Here is a 21,224-nt window from a genome sequence, read left to right as displayed (position 1 = left end):
TGGCATTGGCGATTCATCAGCTGACTGACCACCAAACCATAAACAAATATCTTGTCAACTTAATGTATGAATTTATTTATTACATATGAATGATAATTGTAGGCTTATATTTTATGTCTGGTGAGTGTGAGTGTTTGTATGTCATTACTAGGGTGGTTGAAAACTGTCAAACTCTATACAACTTTATCTTAGTGTTAAGATACAGTTTGATTTTGGGGGATATTTTTCAGTAAAAAAAAAAAAAGAAAAAAAAAGTGTCTTATGACACAGGAAATATGGTATTTAAGGTACAATACAGATACAAAAAATTTGTTAAAATGTAAATAGTGTCGACATTACATTGACTTAACGAGCTAGGCTAAGTCCCTCTTTCACCGACATGATTCGATGAATTGCTCTCCGTAATTCACTATATATTAATGTGAATTTCATTCTTAGACTCGGTGTTATTAGATATAATAATCCATAGTTAATACAATTATTAATATCAGGTAAAATACAGCTCATTTATTTAAAATATGTAAAAAGTTAGGGATCTGGGGGTTTGAATTAGACAGAATTATTATGTACTGTATTTTTATGTGAAAAATTTAAACTAATTAATCGCGGATAACAAGTTACAAGACTGTTCCAAGAGTAGGTCTTCCACCACACAGAAACTGGTCCATAACATGATATTTTCCCAAGCTGTGAGATTTTACCAAACACAAAGACCTTCCAACTCATTTGCATGATAGGGATTGGAACAGGTGACTTCTCAGGTCCAATCTTGGCACACATACAAGTACTGAGAGGTCACATCATGCCCACACGGTTGTTGGCAAGGATACTCGCCCGCCAAGGACAAGTACTTGCATGACTCTGCTACTCACCACATGGTGCCACTGCTATGCACCTCATGGTGCCACATTCTCCCATATGGTCATCAGTGGCTAAGGCACTTAGTTCCTCTTAGCCTCAGAGATCATGAGACCAAAAATCATTTCAGTCATCAAAGGAGACCAGCCAATGCTCGTTCATATCTTCTTTCTCTATAGGGAGTTGACCTCTTCCATTCACGGACCGGATGGTGAATGACGTTAGGGTGGAAGAATTTTTTGAAGAATGTCGAGAGAATCTTCGACCATACGGCACCTGACTTTAGCCCATTACCTACAAGGGTATAGATGTTCAAAACATAGTCTACAGTTACCAAGATCATTGTGCTCATTTGTGAGCTATCGAGTAGAATTCCTTCTTTGACAGAAAGACTAGTTCCTCATGGGTGGCTGGGGAGCCAACTTGAGTATCCAATCAGTCTCAGGGATATAATCCACGGAAGGAACACACTTGTTTTCTAACCTACCAATAATGCTTTCAGCATTGCTACTTAGCAAGCTTTCCAAATAAGTTTTAATAGAGCACTTTGTAGCACTGATGAAAGACAAAGCTTCCATTTGTGACATTCATTAACAAAAAGGCCCCTTTCTCAGCCCCTTAACAAGCAGTTATATTCTTCTGAAGTCGACAACGCAGTAAATCTGTTTTCAAGGCTCATCCAGGCTTGAGGACTGTTTTAGCAAACATGTTCAGTTGTCAGGGATGCGGTGTAGAGGTAAAATATGATTCCTACTTCACTACATGGCGGGAAGGCTTTTTACTCTTCGAGTTTCACCATCGCTTAACCTGCTCGTTATTCAGTAAAGCAAGAAACTTCCAGTATTCCTCTCTCCAGTCTCAGACTGTCAGCATTGTTTGAGGACGCATTCCAATATCCCTGGGAATCCTAAACGCTTATGCCTTTCTGCCCATATTCCTGCCACTTTTGTTCATGCTAAGCCTACTGCTGTCACTCCTGTTGTAGATACTCCTGATGCCCTTGCTGTGTTTGATGGTGGGACTTCTGACCTCTTCTGTTGGTCTTGCTATAGTTGACCCTCTAGCTCTTTCTACACTAGCAGCACTTGTTTCTGTTGTTTAGACCATGCAGCAGCAGCAGTCCAAAGAGGGAAAGGAGACACCCGGATACTAATATTAGTATTGGCAGTACTGAGCTTCAGCATTGACATCAGTTGAGTGAGAATGCAGAGCAGGGAGCCAAAGAGGATACTGGACAGTGAAGAAAGTTTAACCTACTGTGGACATTCAAACTCATTCTTTCCGTGAAAACAGAATTTTAATATTTTTTTTCTTATACTCACCTGATGTTCATATTGCTCCTTTTCCAGAAGATAGATTTATTGACATTTACCCCCCCCCAAATTTATTTAAAAAATCCCATTTTCTTTCCTGTCAATAGACACATGCCACTAGTAAAGTAATAATATCAATCCTTTTAATTATTTTAATAATTCTAATAATTTTGATTATGATAATTTTAATTGTAAATTATCCAAATTTTGATAGATAAAATGTTGCCTGTTTGATTGAAGGAGTGAGTAAATAACCTATATTGACAAATCAATAATAATAATAATAATAATAATAATAATAATAATAATAATAACAAAACAGCAAGAATAATAATTTCATGATTTTTTTTTTTAATAATCTTAATTAGGATAATTATCTTATCAAGTTTAATGACACTTAAAGGTTTTTTAAAGGTCTCTCATAAATGGCAGAGGCAAGGGACAGTGACATTGCCCTATCAATCAGGACAATGCCCTAGAGACTGACCATATATTATATGATCAGCGCCCAAGCCTCCTCTCCATCCAAGCTAGGACCAGGGAGGGCCAGGCAGTGGCTACGGATGACTCAGCAGATAGACCTATAGGCTCCCCCAAACCCCCCAACCTTAGCTCACAAGGATGGTAAGGTTGCAGACACTAATGGCACTAACGAGTCTGAGCGGGACTCGAACCCCCGACTGGCAAACACCAGGCAGAGACGTTACCAATCAGGCCACAGTAATAAAGGGATTTTGACGTAGGAAAAATCTATTTCTGGGCGAAGGACCTGTGCCGCCCAGTGAATAAGCTCCATTTAGCACTTATTCTTAGGTAATTTACTGCTAAATATACCAGAGAAAAAATGTAAAGGAGTGCTAGGTTAACTAGCTCGCTCACCTATTGGTGTCGGTATAAAATTGGGCGTATAATCCAGAGGTCCCGCACTATTTAGATTCATCCACGACAGAAACCCCAATAGAGGAGAGCCGTTCAACCTCACTCGGTACTACTAACAATGCATCCGCTCAGAACCCAACTCCTTAGCACCCAAAGTTTGGGGACTCCAAGGGAGAGGAGCTGGGAGGGTTCACTGGGCGGCACAGGTCCTTCGCCCAGAAATAGATTTTTCCTACGTCAAAATCCCTTTTCTGGGCTCGAACCTGTGCCGCCCAGTGAATCTATACAAGAGAAAATGTCACCAAACTTGCAAAATAAAGGAAAAAACATAAGCGTAAGGGAAATACAGGATGCTTTTAATCAGAGATGAGTACCAAAAAACAATTATAAGGGTATCTTAAATATGAACATAAATCCAATAAGGTAGGTATAATAATGCCGTGAGTGATAATATATACCGATACTCAGGAGTATAAAATTTACAAATATAATAACAGTATTCATGTGCGAGACCAACGAATACAATAGGGTATAAATGAGGCAGGTAAGAGGGAGAGATAAAGAGTCAAGGCATTAACCTGTGAGTTACTTGGGAGTAACTACGCTCCCTGCGGCTACTGTAGAAAATTTTAGACCTTCCAAATGTTTAAGGTAGTGTTTCTTGAACACTGACGGTGATTTCCACCCTGTATACCTGGAAAGGTCTGTAAAATTCATGTGGTGAAAGAAGTTCACCGAGGTAGCAACCGCCCTGATATCATGTGCAAGAGGAAAAGAGTCAGGGTTAGCTTGTTTAATAAAATACAAGATTTGTTGCCTGATCCCTTTAATAGTAATGGTACCGCCTTGTTCTCTAACGAATAGAGGCCCCGAGGAGTTAGAGGAGGTCCGGGATAAATAAGACCTAAGAGTAGTAACAGGGCACAGAGACGGATCTTGCGTGAGGGGAACAATTTTCCAGGAAGACCATCTGTTTTGAGGGTCTTCGTTCTTAGCCAAAAAGAATTTGTTAGGAGAAAGAAGGACCTCTCCCGAAGGCAGGAAGTCAATATGACCCGGGTCTCTCGACAAGGCTGCCAATTCAGAAATTCTTGCCCCGGAAGCCAAGCTCACCAGGAAAAGTGTTTTCCTGAGAAGGGGAATGTAATCACAAGAACTGTTAATGGTATCAGAAGCCAATCTAAGTACGTCATTAAGGAACCAGGTCACCGGAGTAGGACGAGTAACCGGTTTCAGTCTGGCACAAGCTTTCGGAATTGAAGCTAACAAAGAGTCGGTTAAATCTATGTTAAAACCCACTAGGAAGATCTTTTTCAGAGCCGATTTAATAGTGGTGATAGTATTGGCTGCCAGACCTGATTCTAATAAAGATCTAAAGAAAGTGACTGTAAGGTTCAAGTTCATACAGTTCACGTCTGAGTCTATTAAAAATTTTGCCAACTTTTTAACTGCAGAGTCATACTGGCGGATGGTGGAATCCCGTTTATCCGATTCTAGGAACAAGGTGTTTTGAGGATCAATATTGGCACCATGCATAGCCGCAAACTTCATAAAGTCCATAAAGTTAGGGCGCTCTGAATGTTTGAGAAAGCGTACACAACACGTGTTTGTACTATCTGAGACAGAACCGGATTGGGTATCGGGTGAGGGTATAGTCTCAACTCTCGCAGGAGAGGATACCAGTTGCTCTTGGGCCAGTTGGGTGCGACCAAGGCTACTTGTCCCTTGAAGGATCTCAGTTTGTCTAGAACTTTCAGCAAAAGATTCACCGGGGGAAAGAGATAAATCTTTTCCCAGGTGTCCCAATTCTGTGACATGGCGTCTGTGGCGTAAGCCTGAGGGTCTAGATTGGGAGCCACATATACTCTCAATTTGTGGTTGGATTCCGTGGCGAAGAGGTCCACTTGGAGACCGGGAACCTGAGAGAGAATCCACCGAAATGACTTTAGATCGAGTGACCATTCCGATTCTAGAGGGGAGGTCCGGGACAGGGCGTCTGCCACTACATTCCGGACTCCCGCCAGGTGGACAGCTGAAAGATGCCAACGGTTCAAGGCTGCTAGGGAGAATATGGCTACTAGAACATGGTTCAGAGGCCCTGACTTTGACCCGCCTCTGTTGAGGCAGCGGACCACCACTTCGCTGTCGAGGACCAGACGAAGGTGTTGTTTCTTGGGAAGAGCAAGACGTTTCAGGGTTAGAAGAACTGCCATGGCCTCTAGCACATTGATGTGAAATTGGCGGAACAAGGGAGTCCAAAGACCTTGAACTTTCTTGAGCTGAGAGTAACCGCCCCAACCTGATAAGGATGCGTCCGTGTGAATGATTAATTTTGGAGGCGGAAATCGAAGGGGAACTGACTTTGACAGACTGTTTGCTCTTGTCCAAGGAAGAAGTCTTTCCCGTAGAATGGGAGGAAGGCGGACTTTCCTGTCCCGGAGCTTCCGGTTCGCCCTCGAACGCCAGACACGATTGATATCTTTCAATTTTGCCTTCAGAAGAAGATCCGTCACTGAGGCAAACTGAAGGGACCCCAGAATCCTCTCTTGGAGTCGTCTGAAACTTACTTTGTCTTTGAGAAAGCGTTTGGTGTTCCTTGCAATCTCTAACCTCTTGGGTCTGGGAAGACACAGAGTATGAGATATAAGATCCCATTGCAGGCCGAGCCATTGGAACTTCGATTTTGGAAGAAGACGGGACTTCTTGAAGTTGATCTGGAAGCCTAGAGATTGAAGATAATGGATGACTTTGTGAGTGGCTTTTAGGCAATTTTGGGAGGTGTCTGACCAAATGAGCCAGTCGTCCAGATAGGCTACTACTTGAATCCCTTGATTCCTGAGTTCCTGAACAGCGACTTCTGCTAACTTTGTGAAGATCCTTGGGGCGATGTTGAGCCCGAAAGGCATCACCTTGAAGGAGTAACTTTTGTCCCCTAAGCGAAAGCCTAGGTACGGACGGAAGTGTCTCGCTATCGGGACGTGATAATAGGCGTCTGTAAGATCGATAGAGGTGGTGACGGCCCCACGGGGAAGTAAGGTCCGCACCTGCGAGACGGTAAGCATTCGAAACTTGTCGCATTGAATGGACAAGTTGAGAAGGGATAGGTCTAGAATCACTCTTCTCTTGTCTGAATCCTTCTTCGGGACACTGAACAGCCGACCTTGAAACTTCAGGTGTTTCGTTTCTTGTACGGCGTTCTTTTGTAAAAGATCCTGGACAAATTCGACCAGGTCCGGAGTGGAATGTTGACGAAATTTGTTCGGAGGAGGAGGTCCTTGAATCCAACTCCACCCCAGTCCCTTGGAGATGATACTGAACGCCCAGGGACTGAACCTCCATTTGTTGCGGAAGGCATAGAGCCTCCCCCCTACCTGCTGCACCTCAGTATTGCTTTGAGGAGTTGCCTCCACGTCCGCCTCGGAAGTTCTTTCCTCTACGAAAAGCTCTTCCCCTGCCTTTGTTCTGGTTAGAACCACGGTGGTAGCCTCTACCTCTACCATAACTCTGGGAAGAGCTATGAGCCTCATACGACTGGTTAAAGGCAGGAGAAGTGGCGGAGGCACCAGAAAGCTGGCTCTTAGGAAGCAGAACGGTGACATAGTCGTCCGAAGGAGCCTGAGAGGTGGAAGGCTGTGCCGGGGCAACAGGAGATGGGGGAAGAGGCAGCCGGAAAATGGGCGAACCAGTCTGCTGTTGCCTGAACTGGGTGGAAGTATATGGACGGAGCTTCTTCCTACCCCGGGCTTGGTAATTTGCAGGGTCAGATTTACGTTTAGGAGTCAAACCCCAACGGGCTTTAAGGCTCTGGTTGACTCTAGTGGCCTCCGCCAAGACTTCCTCTACAAGGTCCTCAGGGAAGAGGTTTGAACCCCAACAGGAGGACCGGATCAGCTTATTAGGTTCATGCCTAATAGTCGCCTCTGCCAGGACATGTTTGCGACACTTGCGTTTAGCAGTAGCGAAGTCATACAGGTCGTAGTATAATGACTGCAACGTAGCCTTGTTGAGAGATTTAAAAATACTCTCAGTATCGTAAGTCAAGGCTATCGACTCCGTGGAAGTGGCCAGGTTCAGAGTACGGCCAACGCGTAGGCGAGAATCATACTCCTGTTTAATGAGGGATTCCGGGAGACGGGGAAGCCGCTCACTAAACATTACCGAAGCACAGTCTGCTGCTAGCTTTCCAGAGGTAAATGTGGTATGGACGTTGTCCCAACACTCAATGCCTGAAGGAAGAAGGAGGGAGATTGGATCCACCTCTCAGATGGGAGGCAAGGGCTTCTCCTCCAGAGCATATTGGAAGGCAAGCTCTGCTACCTTATTGACACATGGAGTCACGGTGTTTTTGTCCATTAGGAACATTGTAAAAGAGCTCTTATAAGGCGTCAACATAGTGTTGGTGCAGCCGATGTCATTCAGGAATCTGGCCCACACAGATTGGGCCTGCTCTTTTGGGAAGATGACTGTCTCCTTGGGGACCTTGTCTAACCGAACCAAAGCTTCCTCGGTAAGCCTGGCATAACCATGAAATGGAAATGCCAGACCAGGAGGAAAGAATTCAAAGTCCTCTAGGGGACGAGTGCCAAGACCCTCCAAAGTTAACATTCCGTCTGAGAACGGGGAATGAAGAGCCATACGCCAAGGGTTGTTTTTGGCAAACTGCGGGAGCTTAGAGGCATCCGGGATGAGAGAGCTTTGGACCCGCTCCGGAGCACCTTGCTCTAATGCCCCAAGTCTCTGACCGATGTTAGAGAACATCGTGTCCATCTTAGACTGTATCTCTGATACAAACTTAGCCTGCATCTCCGACACGATGCGAAGCATGGCTGATTCGGAAAGGCCCGGGCTAGCAGCAGGTGTGGCGGAATGAACTCCCGGGTCGCGAGACTTAGAGGAGGAGCCAGAAGCCTTAGATGACAGGTTTGTATTCTGTTTAGAACCATGAGAAGCCTTATGAGGCTTATGAACTTTAGGTAAGGTTCTAGACTTATTCTTGGGGGGAACCGGGTGTGATCGTTGGGACGAATCACGGTCCCCAGAAAAACCATGGAAGGAAGAGCGATCAGAAGAAGAAGAAAGAGAGGGGCTGAGGATAGGAATCTCATCGCCAGAAACACCTGCCTCACTTACCACCCTACCTGTATCTGGATCATCCAATAACATGGGTTCCACGTCAAGGTTCATGGAGGCAACATTGTCTTCTAGATCTCCGGGGGCGTCCGACGGATCCTGCTCTGGATCAATAAACCCCGCTATGGTGGCATCAATGTGGGCAATGATGGGAGCTGCAACATGCCTAGCCACAGCGGCTGAAGACTTGGCGTTGGGGTAAATCAGGGAACAGTAGTCCTCGGAGAGGACGTACGGCCGCTTGGACTTCACGTTCCGGGCAAAACCACCAACCCACACTTTCAGTGTGGCCCGAGCCGCAGACTTTTGCTCCGGGGATGCCTGAAATAATAGTGGGAATTATAAAAGGGCAGACTCCCAGTGGTCCTTCAAGACCATAGATATCTTACTAAATAGTGTATGTATGCCAAAAAAAGTAAGATAAATAAGAAGGCAACATAGCCAACGGGACTCACCGAGTCAGATCCAAGGGTGGTAACGAGGTCAAAACAGACCACACAGTTATGCGGGTGCCATACCACGACGTCCTCCAGCTGCACACCGCAGAGGGCGTGAGACCGACAGACGGTATGGCCGCAGGGCTGATGTAGAACAGCTGCACAGGCTGTCTTCTCTGACAATGCACCATCTATAAAAAGAATAGTATATGAGAAACTGTAATTCTCTAAGTAGGGGCGGGTCCGGAGGACCCGGGCCTAACATAAGCCTAACACAAGATTAGGGCTTAACTGTAATATTCTTAAGAAGGGGCGGGTCCGGAGGACCCGGCCTAAACATAAGTCTAGCTTAAGACTAAAGTAAATAGTATATGAGAAACTGTAATTCTCTTAAGTAGGGGCGGGTCCGGAGGACCCGGGCCTAACATAAGCCTAACACAAGATTAGGGCTTAACTGTAATATTCTTAAGAAGGGGCGGGTCCGGAGGACCCGGCCTAAACATAAGTCTAGCTTAAGACTAAAGTAAATAGTATATGAGAAACTGTAATTCTCTTAAGTAGGGGTGGGTCCGGAGGACCCGGGCCTAACATAAGCCTAACACAAGATTAGGGCTTAACTGTAATATTCTTAAGAAGGGGCGGGTCCGGAGGACCCGGCCTAAACATAAGTCTAGCTTAAGACTAAAGTAAATAGTATATGAGAAACTGTAATTCTCTTAAGTAGGGGCGGGTCCGGAGGACCCGGGCCTAACATAAGCCTAACACAAGATTAGGGCTTAACTGTAATATTCTTAAGTAGGGGCGGGTCCGGAGGACCCGGCCTAAACAAAAGTCTAGCTTAAGACTAAAGTATAGCCATCCATTCCGGTCGAGCCGGGAGTATAAAAAAAAGGATGCAACAACAAAAATTTAAGACACAGGGTGTCTGATTTCCCGGGGCGAGGCTAAGCCCCGGGCCGGGAAATAAAAGTATCCAAAACCAATTCGTATAGGAACTCCGGGGTAGTGATCTGTCATATAATCATCATAGGAACTGTTATAAATTAAATAGGGGGGCGGAACTGTAGATAAGAACCGCCAACGGAACCCAGAGGGTTTCATATAACATAAACCAGTGTGATAAGTGAATATAAAATAGGGTGCACCGGGATCCAACTCTGTTGACCGGTGGCCAACCAGACTAGACAGAGCCGAACCCGCCGGGACACCCGGAGGACAAAGTCCATAAACACTGAACTACCCCCTCTACAAGGAGGGAAGGCAACGATCCCCTAGGGGAGAGGGGGAGAGACGCCTAGCCACCCACCTAGCGAGAGGGGGAGCATGGGGGAGGATCACGTGATACGGAGCCGCAGGGCTACCAACTGACGATCCCCAACCAGACAGATCAAACGGAGTAATAGCACAATATTCATTATAATAGTAATAGCGTTGATAATATAAAATAAACACATAAAAAATTTTTGGGCAAGGCATGCAACATAATAATTAAATCACAAAAGACACACCTGATGGCTTAAAAAATAACATTGCCGCCTAGCACGAAGGTCGGCAGCCATAACGATACGTAAATGATATTGGCCCAAAATTTGAACCACGAGGGTTCTAAACGCTAAATAATGAATATCCATAATAACAAATAAAATTTAATAATAAAAATAATACATATAGTAACACCGCGAGTGAAACTAAAAGCTCTCAAAACAGGAGTACCAACTGTAAATGGAATCAAGCAAGATCGGTATGAACGAAGAGAATACACTCCTATAATTCAAATATCGGTATGAACGAAGAGAATACACTCCTATAATTCAAATATTAGACGATCTAGGTTGCTCAAAACACAGCAAAACACAGCTTGGTACTTAACTTAGACGGTGTCTCCAGGGAAACCGACGAAGAAGCCATAATCCAAAGAAAATAAGCGAAAAAACGAGAGCACAACAAAAAAGCGGGTTACACACAAGACGTGCTAAAAGGAGTTGGGTTCTGAGCGGATGCATTGTTAGTAGTACCGAGTGAGGTTGAACGGCTCTCCTCTATTGGGGTTTCTGTCGTGGATGAATCTAAATAGTGCGGGACCTCTGGATTATACGCCCAATTTTATACCGACACCAATAGGTGAGCGAGCTAGTTAACCTAGCACTCCTTTACATTTTTTCTCTGGTATATTTAGCAGTAAATTACCTAAGAATAAGTGCTAAATGGAGCTTATTCACTGGGCGGCACAGGTTCGAGCCCAGAAATAATAATTTTATGAAAAGTAATTTTAATAATTTTAAAAATGATGACAATCTTAACAATTTCAATGACACTTCATTGGTTAATGGCAAGGAAGCAAGTCATGGCTATTCCTTATCCTCTTGACATCACAAGTCAGTGGGGATGAGGGTTGGCATTTATAGTAACATCATCAGGTTAGCGCAGAAATAAAAAATCATATTAAAATTGGTAACAAACCATCATTGAAATATGGGACTCCATATTATTTTTGTAATGATATTTGAAATAATTTAGAAACAAGGAAATTATGAATTAATTAAACTCAACAAAATTAAAAGACCCCATTGCCAGCAGCCACTATAGAACCTAGAGCCAATTCTGTGACAAAACTTTTAACAAGAAATGACATTGCAATTTTTGACAAAGGACAATTTGAAATTCTAATCCCATATAGGAAATTGGGGACCTTATCTCTTAATATCCATAGTTTGTCCAAAAAATATGTAATAGGTCTTTCCAGACAAAGAAATCTATTTCTTTTTATGAAATGCTTACAACTGTTTCCAAAGAGGGAAAGGGAAAGAATTGCAGCAGTCTCTTAATCTTATACTAGTTTTTGCTCAGAAAGAAGGTAAAAGAAACAAAATCATCATATGCTCCTAAAGCTTACCTTAAAAGATAGTGCTTGCAGATTATATACATTTAGCTGAAGCCAGTGCTTATAGGAAAAGCTTTTTAACCATCGAGCCTTTTATGTACTGTAAAACCATACCCAAGTTAAATAAAGTAGACCTAATTACTGGAGGTCTTTTAATAATAAAGCCTTAAATATATCCGTTATAATACGAGAAATCGGTAGATCTTATCCCAGAAGCTTGACTACTAAAAATCTGGATTACATAATTAAGCATTGATGGATACCCCTTAAAGGCTGAGATTGAAAATTCTTTTCATAAAAGGACAATGTAAAATTTTAACTATTGCCTTAGCTAGTTCTAGTCATTGATACATTCTTAGATTGTCATGATTAAGAATAAACATACAAGTGTGTTTGATAAAGATTTGTTGTAAACTGTCTTTTTGAACCTATAAAAGATTATCTAAGAGGGCTGCAATATTCTTAGGTTCTGAGAATGTGATGGCTAGTTTCCAGGTGGTTAGATGAAGCATGACTTGGTTTGGATGAATCACCTCTGACATTGGTTGTCTATTCTGTTTTATACAGTAGCCTTCTTAGACAAAGACAATAGAGGCCACAGATCAACAGACAATTCCCCTTGTGGCCTGAATGGGGTTATTAGAGTCTGTTTTGCTATTAGAAAAGAGCCAGAACTTATTTCACACCTACAAGTGAAGGGAACTATAAAGATCTAGATTTATCTGATATGTAACAGAGCATGTACCTGTTATGCTAAAGGATCACGAACAGAAGAACAAAACCATTTTATATTTGTTCAGTGACTTTGCTGACATGAATGCATTCAGGCTATTTCCAAATTTCTGGACATGCTGACAAATGTAGCGATCATTTGTTTTTAAGAACTTATACTCTTTCTGCTTGGCTTAACTTGTAATTAAAATTAAGAACTTCAGTCTGGTATTCAACTGAGTAACCACCTTATCAGTTATATCTACATATACAACAGATCCAAAAATAGGGAAAGAAATAAAAGATTGTGCCTTGAAGACTGTCCTACCTCTGAGGCACATACCTGCCTGTTCTTTGTTTTTAATCATAAAACACACAAAGCTAATACGGCATCGGATGCCCTTCTAGACTTATCTTAAAAAAGTTGGTATGATCATACAAAATTATATTCAAATTTTGAATAGTGTATTGCAAATTTCTTCAAATTTGTCCAAGTTAATAGCACCACTCTTATCCAGCACAAGTAGGTCTGCCCTACCACCAGTGGTTTCTGATCTAACTTCATATTATCAAAGGTTGATAAATATAAAAAAACTGATTATCTGGACCTAACCTCATTTAGGTAACTGGCAATTTGAAATAACTGATAAATAGAATAACCATTTTTGGAAGGTAAAACCAAACAAATGCTTTATATCTTTTGATACTAAGTACAGTAATATGTCAAAGTATTTGACAGAATTCATTAAGGTATTTGTTAAAATAATTTGTAGTTAAGTTCCTGATGGGTTCAAGGGCAGGAAACATTCATTATAATCTAGGACTAGACTGGCAATGATCTGTATTGTGGGATAGGTTTTAACACAAAACATGATCTTGAATTACCAGCCTTACTTTGAAATTTTTTTTAGTTTAACAACCAGGGAACTGAAGACTATTTAGCACATGCACCAGAACCAGCAGATCATCTTCATTTTTTTATAGCTGAAGGAGATCTCATTTCACATAACAAATGATTTTCTATGGTAGCAGGTTTGTAGTGTAATGAGACTTTTGTATCGCCTAAGTAATACTTTAAGCTAATAGTTAACTTTGTAAGAGTTTTGATTATAACAGCTGAAGCTGATGTTGATAACTTTTTAATCATCATTTCAGATGCTGCAGTGTACGAGCTAGTTGGTGGGGTGATGTTGATGCTGTTTGGGATCAACATTGGGCTTCAAATTGCCTTTGTTCTGGACATTGGGCTCGCACTCCTGTCAATGCATCAAAAGCTGCTTGATTACAATGATCAAAATCTTCTATTAGGTGAAGCACCACTCATTTGTTTCTTTATTTTATAAGAAATAATGGTTGCCAAAAATCACAAAGCATTTTGATGTTTATATTCAAGGCACTCGAATGTTGAACATTTGTCAACATGACGACACAGCTTTTGGTGTGAAAGGAGATTCTGACTTGTAATTGTAATGTAGCCTTTTGGCTGCAAAGTAATTATAAGATTTTTTAGGATGCCCCACATTTATGTAACTATTTAAGGATATTTAAGTTTACAGCATTTACTTTTTAATTTACCTAGTATTTGTAACATTCCTTATTTCAGTACATATGTACTGTGGATATTGTAATGGATTTGGCCTTGTTTCAGTCATAAATTTTTTTATTCTATTGCTAAGCTTATTTTATTACATTTTGCATAATTGATTCTGGAAATTTTTTGTTAACTGATGCCTTGATAATTAAAAAGTAGGTGCTGTATAAATAAAAAGGTAGATATATAAGTTATTTAATTATATTTTCAACTACTGTAATATTTTATGTACCTGTACACTCAAATTATCAATAAACTTGGTAAATATTTTTTATTTTATTAATTACTTTACAATTTTTAGCTAAGCACATAAACCTGCATTTGTTTCAATAGAACCCCATTGCTCTATGGTAGGATAGTCTACTGTAGAGATAATTTTCAGACATACCTAAAGGAAGAGCAGACCCTTGATCCACACATGAGTCTGATTGTAGGTGTTAAAACTGGCCATTCTCTTTATGTCTAGTACAGTATGCAAATAATAGCTACAATCTTGCTCCATTAAGTGCAATGAATAATTAAGGAATTAGTGCCCTGGCATGGAAAACACGAGTGAACATAATTCTAGCCTAATATGTCCTATTTGTCTTCCATTCAAGACATTATCTGAGTAAATGACTAGCGGAAGACATACCTCTGTAATGTTAAAACAAACATACATTATGACAAACCACAAAGGCTATTAAGAAAAATACAAGAGAGCGAAAGATATGTGTATAGGTATGGCACAACTAAATTAATCTGAATGATGGTCTTGATGTTTTTTCTGAGACATGTTTTTCTCCTCGTACTATAGCTAGAAATGCCGGATACTGTACTATAAGCCCAAGTTCTCCAACAGGGAAAATAGCCCAGTGAGGAAAGGAAATAGAATAGTGTGCTTGAGTGCACCCTCAAGCAAAAGAACTCTAACCTATGATGGTGGAAGGCCATGGTACAGAGGCTACAGCACTACACAAGACTAGAGAACAATGGTTTCATTTTCAAGTGTCCTAGAAGAGCTCCTTGCCATAGCTAAAGTCTCTCTTCTACCCTTACCAAGTGGAAAGTAGTCATTGACTGATTACAGTGCAGAAGTTAACCTCTTCAGTGAAGAACAATTTATTTGGTTATCTAATTGTTGTCAGTTGTGTGAGGAAAGAGGTGAATGTGTAAAGAATAGGCCAGAATATTCTATGTATGTGTAGGCAAAGGAAAAATGAGCAGTAACTGGAGAAGGATCCAATGTAGTACTATCTGGCCAGTCAAAGTACCGAATCCCTATCTAGCGGTAGAATCTCAACGGGTGGCTGATACCTTGACCAACCTACTACCTATAGGGTGGGTGGGTGGTGGTGATATAACAGTCTCACGGAGGCTGTACATGTCAGTGAGAAAGAAATTTATTTTTTTATTTTTAAGTTGTGAAATTGACCCTTTATAAATAATATCACTTAACTATTCAAAAGTAAGTATGGGAATAACAGATTTTGGTTTTAAAATCCTGTTGATTTACTTTGTCTAACCTTTGTTTTGTTCATCAGTCTTATCACTTGTCATAAGTGTATACTTGTTGGCAGACCTGCAAATAGTGTTTACTTGGAACAACTAGGTGTCCATCTGGTCTCTTTTTTTTCTTCATATATTTATCAATGGTGGTGATGGTTTTGCTTGTTCATTTTTGCATATGGTTACTAAATAATGCTCCTGAAATTTTTGTATGCCTTTAGTTTTGTCACATGTTTATTCATTTAAGGATATTTATGTTTTATGCTTATGTGTTTTAGTTTACTTACACTAGGCTATTATTATGACTTTATATCTACTATTCCTGGGACAAATTTCAGACATAACCTTACAGCTAGTCTTTGGTATTAGCAATTTTTCTTTGCAGAGACTGACCGTTGTTAACATTGCTTTGTTTATCACTCTGTACTTAATTTTTTTGTCATCACAGTTACTATTAAAGAATTGTTCACCATATGCTAATATACCCTGTTGCTGTTGGATTTTAATTAATAATCATGCATAATTCTTTAGTAAATGAAGACCAAAAAACTGAAATTCATTTACTGATAATTGATGAGTAACTCACATGATCCAATTCCTGTATGCAGAGCATGTCCAAACTTCCACCATCAGTGAAGTCAAGTTTTGAAAACCTTGGGTAAGGCTGAAAGTGATGAGCAATCAAGGCATGCCAGTAAGCATCTTTGAGATCTTTAGTACAGTTCAATGGCTCTTGGTGTAGAGATTGGTGGACTTTGGCTATGGTCACCATTTTGAACTCCATCACCTCCAATATGTTTATTGAGATAAAAGAGGTTGAGGATCACCCTTCTCCCAGCTAACATTGACAAGATTAAAATTGTAAAATCTGCCTTGGAATTCAAGAAATCTGTATTTATGTATGACTCTCTTCTCCAATATTTTGCTAAGAAATGAGTTGAGCTCCAGGGTTTTAGCCTTCAAAAATTATTTATTTGCGGAGGCAGTTTAGATTTCCCCGACCAGCCCAAACCATTTGAGACTACTATGACCCCAGCAGGAGAAGGTCTGTCATTCAGGAAAATGATGGAAGTAATCCTTGGCCTGAAGGCATTCATTGTTGAAGTCATTTGCCTTTGTAAACAGGGCCAGAACCCTGACTGCCTTTAGTCTGCTTCATGCCTTTCTTGCTCGAAGTAATCTGAATTACTTGGGGCTTCTCTCTTAGAAAATGGTGGTTGCTTGCCATAAATCACTTTGAGGAAAAGTGATAGCCAGCCTTTTGTGTTACCGGTTGCTTCACTGGCTGCCTTTAGCGCTTCTGCTTGTAGCAATTATAGTGCTGCATTTTGTAAAATCTCATTTTCCTCCGCTTCTCTGTAAGAGAAGTATTAGCTGCAAAGCATTCGCCCAGGCTCTATACACCAAGGATTAAGGAAAAAGGTGCACAACAAGAGGGTTACTGAGGAGAAATTCCCTCGAACAGCTTTACGGCAAAGGTCTGGATAGCCTCATATATATGCTGTGACTGCCAGAGCACAGCAGGCACTTTCAGATCCTCTTATAGCTCCAACTTCCAGAAAGACTATAACGACACTACATAAGGTGTCTGGCAAGCATTGAATTCTGCCATCCTGATTATCTCTGGAATCAATGGTAAATCATCACCATGATTCTTCATGCTATGCTAACATAGGCATCCAGATTTTGGTGAGAAAGGCCTCACAAAACTTGCAGTTTCATGAAACATTGAAATCTTTTTAAGGTAGACCTTTACAAAAAAATGGTTGCAGTTTTGGAGGAAGGTGGAATCCCCTTCCAGCAAAAAATCTATCAATAATTTCATGCCCATCTTGATCATTTTAACCAAGAAGGGTGTCTTCTAGCCTGGCACTATCATCCCAACAACAGTCCCCTCAAAAGGGCTGTGATGAGCAGAAACAACCACCCCCCCTTCCCCATCATGTGAGACTGCTTCTGCCAGACTGTCAAAAAGTCGTGTATGTTATCATTATCACCTCTTTGGGTGTGAGCTGAGGAAACACCTAAGGGAATGGTTCCTTAATGCACCTCAAATTCCACCTTTACAAAAAGAATGTTCACACTTCTACAACAAAAATTTATGTGAGGCCAGTTGGTTTATCCCATATCAAGTTGCCAGGGGTTACTACCTGCATCTCCCTACTTGGTACCCATAGCAGAACTCTGTGCTATAGACTCCTCCCTTATCACTGAAACCAGAAGATACGAGCCTGAAGCGGCAACCATCACTGGAGTTTTTCCTTGGCCTGAATGCTCAAGGGTCAAGGCACCACAAAATCTTCAGGTTAGAATACAGAGAAAACAGAAGGAACATAGGGAGCTCTTAGAACTGGCAGGTCCCTATGAAGAACGACCACAGAAGGAGAGACTAGGAAGCTATTACCATCAGTGCACCTCTTGCAGTACACTGTATGCATTAATTAAGTATCTTTGCATCATTCCTTTGACCCCTAGCTACACTTGGGCACTGAATGGCATCACAGGTTCCAATGTTTGGTTATAAATCCAATCCATAGAGGGAGTAGAATGAGCTCTTAACTATCTTGGTGATAATTTCAACACTCACTAAGGACTCAAGCAGGCCGAACCCAGGAGGGATGGTAGCCTGCCCATATGTATATAAATACAAGGGGGCACAGATATCAGGAGTCAAGTGCTACTAGCAAGTGAGCCAATGATGGGAAGAACTCAAATGATGTCACTCAGAAGAGATCAAAGTTCTCTTTGAGGCCCTAGATCATCCTCCAACCCAAAATCTTTTACTGGGTCAAGGGCCTGGTCTTGGCTGTCTGAACTCACTGCGGGCAGATGGGGAAATTATTGCCAAAATTCAATTTCCCATAAACATACCATCACCCTGTATGTTTACAATGAATTATCACAACTGTTTTAGGGTATGCTCAGTCCAACATTACCAAAAAGCCATAACATCATTAACCTCTTCCTGATGAATGCAGCATCACAAAAAATTTTAACCATCAATAGGCATCTACACATCAACGTCCTCTAGCTTGCAGCTAGAGGATGTTGATGTGTAGATGCCTTTCCTTTTTGGTCCATACCCCAAGATGACCAGGTCGCTCAGGTATGCTCCCCACCACTCCTTCAATGCATCTGAGAATAGAAGCATGTCTGGAGGTAGTGAGTCTAGTGCGACTCCCTTGGTGAGGTTTTCTTTGTGAAGCCACCAAGCATAATCGCCCCAAGCTTCTTGTTCCATTGGAACAGGAATGAACAGGGGATCCCTGCCGGCTGAGACCAATGATCCTTCAGACATCATTGAAGAAATCTCTGATGGAAGCACCTGTTGGGAATGAGCTTCTTTAACGAGGAAAGATGACCAAAAAGACATTGCCAGCGGCGTCAAGTTGGGATTTCTGTATTGGAAAGAAAAGGTCTCACAACTTCCCTGAGCTTGCTAATGCAATCTTCTGTTGAAAAGACTCTCGCTGCAGTCATGTCTATCAGCATGCCCAGGTACTTCAACCTCTACTTAAGTATGAGATTCGATTTCTCCCAGTTTACCACAATCTCCAGATCGTGGCAAAATGCATGAATCCAATCTTGATCCTGAAGCAACTGCCTCTTCGAAAAGACCAAGATCAACTAATCGTTGAGATACTTCAGAAAACGTGTGCCTCGCAAGTTGATCCAAGCAGCTACCAACGTGAATATCCGAGGGAACACCTGGGGAGTCGTACACAGTCCGAGGCACAGAGTCATGAACTGGTATACCATACTTTTAGAGGGAGAAGAAGAGGTACTTTCGAGATGCCTGATGAATAGGTACTTGAAAGTATGAAAGTATGCATCCTTCAGATCTATCAAAAGCAGGAAGTCTCCCTCTTAGATTGAAATCAACACAGACCATACTACCTCCATCCTGAACTTCACTTAATGAACAAATCTGTTCAGGAGAAGGTGGTCAGTGACTGGCCTCCAGCTCCCAGTCACCTTCCTCACCAGGAATAGTCGACTATAGAAGCCAAGAGACCCATCTCGAACAACTTCAAGCACGTTTTTCTCCAGCATCCCTTCCACCTCTGTCCGCAGAGGCAGTGCTTTTATGGATGGTGGATGCTCCAACAGGAACTCTATCAGAACTAGGAATAGGGAGGCCAGTGGTTCAGAAGTAAGTAACCTTCCTGAAGGACACTCACCACCCAAGACTTGGCCTCGGGGTCTCTGCCAAGTCGCCCAATGGCTAGACAAGCAACCCTTTACTCTTGGCAGTGGGATATGGGGAACACTGGTATCAGCATTTTCCTCTCCCTATCTTCTTCCTACCGCCACACCTCTAAATGGAATTGGAAGGTCCAAGGAGCTGCAGCTGGGGTCTTGGAGTGGGTGCAGGTCCCTTCCTTGGTCCCTACCCTGCAGATTTGGCCGCTGCCCCCTTCAAAGGTCTGGAGCCTTTGAAAGAGACCGCATGGTGGATCAGAGAGTCCTGCAAAGCAGTCTTCCATGAACCGATGACCGCTTGCACACAATCCTCCAGCTGGAGAGGAGTGGCTCCCTGCACTGATGAGTTCCTCAATGTCAACGCCCCTCCATGGTAAGTTGTCTTGAGAGGCAAGAATCCAAAGCATCTCACCTCTACAAGACCCCGTTATCCCAAAGGTTTGCCGACTGGTTGGTAAGGGAGGTGAATCCCTTCCCACCCGACAACGCAAGCCTTTTGTAGTTCTCTAAAGGCTGCAGGATTGATAACCTTGTTGACTTTATGAAGTATGTAACTGACTACTGATCAAGCCACTAAACAGTGTGGATAGTGGTCAAGTCCAAAGCTTCCATAGACACCGACTACTGTAGAGGCCAAGAAGGATGGGCCTTTTGCCTCGAGTCTCTAACTAGAGCCACCTTCAGAACACACATGGATGGGTCAACCTAAAGAGGTGCAGACTTCTCGTTCTCCAATCAGACCAACTCCAAAGAGGGCTCCGAACCTAGAGGGACACCAAAGTGCCCATCCATGACAGAAGTCCTTCCTGTAGGAGGTGCCAAGGTAGCCTCCTAAGGCCATTGCACTCACGAATGAAAGCAAGGACCTCGAATCAGGGTAGTCTGCCTCAGCAGGCTTCAAAGCATCCTGCCCCCAAGCACCCTTATTCATAGCCAAGGCCATGGGTGAGGAAGCATGCTCTGTAGAAATCATTCTCTCCTAAAGACAAAACCATGCACGTAATTGAGAGCAGACGAAGGCCTGGGCAGGCCAACAACTATGGGAAGAGACCTCCAGGTATGAGATCTGACAGGCAAAGTAGTGTCAGGTACTTCTCTTCCTGCGAGTCGAGGTGGAGGGGGAACCATAGCCCTGTGCTCTGAGGCACAGGGAACCAGGCTCTCCACCTCACAGTGGCTCACACGCTTAACCAACCAGAGCTACAATGAGCTTGAGAGCAGTCTCGAATAATACTATCCTCTATATTGAATTGGAAGACCACATAACGATAGGAGGAGCAGGTGCCTAGTATCCTGGAAGTAACGAAGATGGAGGTTGCTGAAGCTCCTCCATCAACTTTGGAATAGAAAGTATTTGAGGCCATATATCCGTGTTTGGACTGGCTACCGGGAAAACCTGGGTCCTGGCCTCTGCCCTCATGTGCCTGGGAACCACTCGGGTATTGTACACTTTTCTCGAGAGGGAGATGGTGTCATAGTAAGCCCTTTTCCTGTGACTATGACTGGCCTGCTTGGACTTCTGTGTCCCCTTCCTCTTCTTCATCTGACTTGCTTCTACCCCTTTCTAGCTTTCGCCTCTGGCTCTGCAAGCGTAGCAGTCAAAGTCTAAGCGTCCATTGACACGATGCTCCCCCTAAGGGAGAAAGCATACAGGTTGCTCCAACAGGAGCCACAACACTTGAACACGCTGTTGCAGGGGGAGGGGAAGACTTATTCACAAGACCCTACAATGA

At 42.4% G+C, this 21,224-nt stretch overlaps 1 protein-coding gene across 1 annotated transcript in view; it reads left to right on the top strand.

Moving 5' to 3' along the window:
- Window positions 1–14,039, top strand: part of MED16 (mediator complex subunit 16) — a 258,180-nt gene extending 244,141 nt beyond the window's left edge. Inside the window, exon 17 of the mRNA XM_068359399.1 lies at window positions 13,365–14,039. Coding sequence (XP_068215500.1) covers window positions 13,365–13,491 — 127 coding nt within the window. The 3' untranslated portion in view covers window positions 13,492–14,039. The remainder of the gene's footprint in view (window positions 1–13,364) is intronic.
- The last annotated feature ends 7,185 nt before the right edge of the window (window positions 14,040–21,224 follow it).

This window comes from Palaemon carinicauda, chromosome 2, assembly GCF_036898095.1.
Source record: "Palaemon carinicauda isolate YSFRI2023 chromosome 2, ASM3689809v2, whole genome shotgun sequence".
Lineage (NCBI taxonomy): Eukaryota > Metazoa > Arthropoda > Malacostraca > Decapoda > Palaemonidae > Palaemon > Palaemon carinicauda.
Note: the sequence above shows the minus strand (reverse complement) of the source record. Positions and strands in the feature narration are given on the sequence as shown.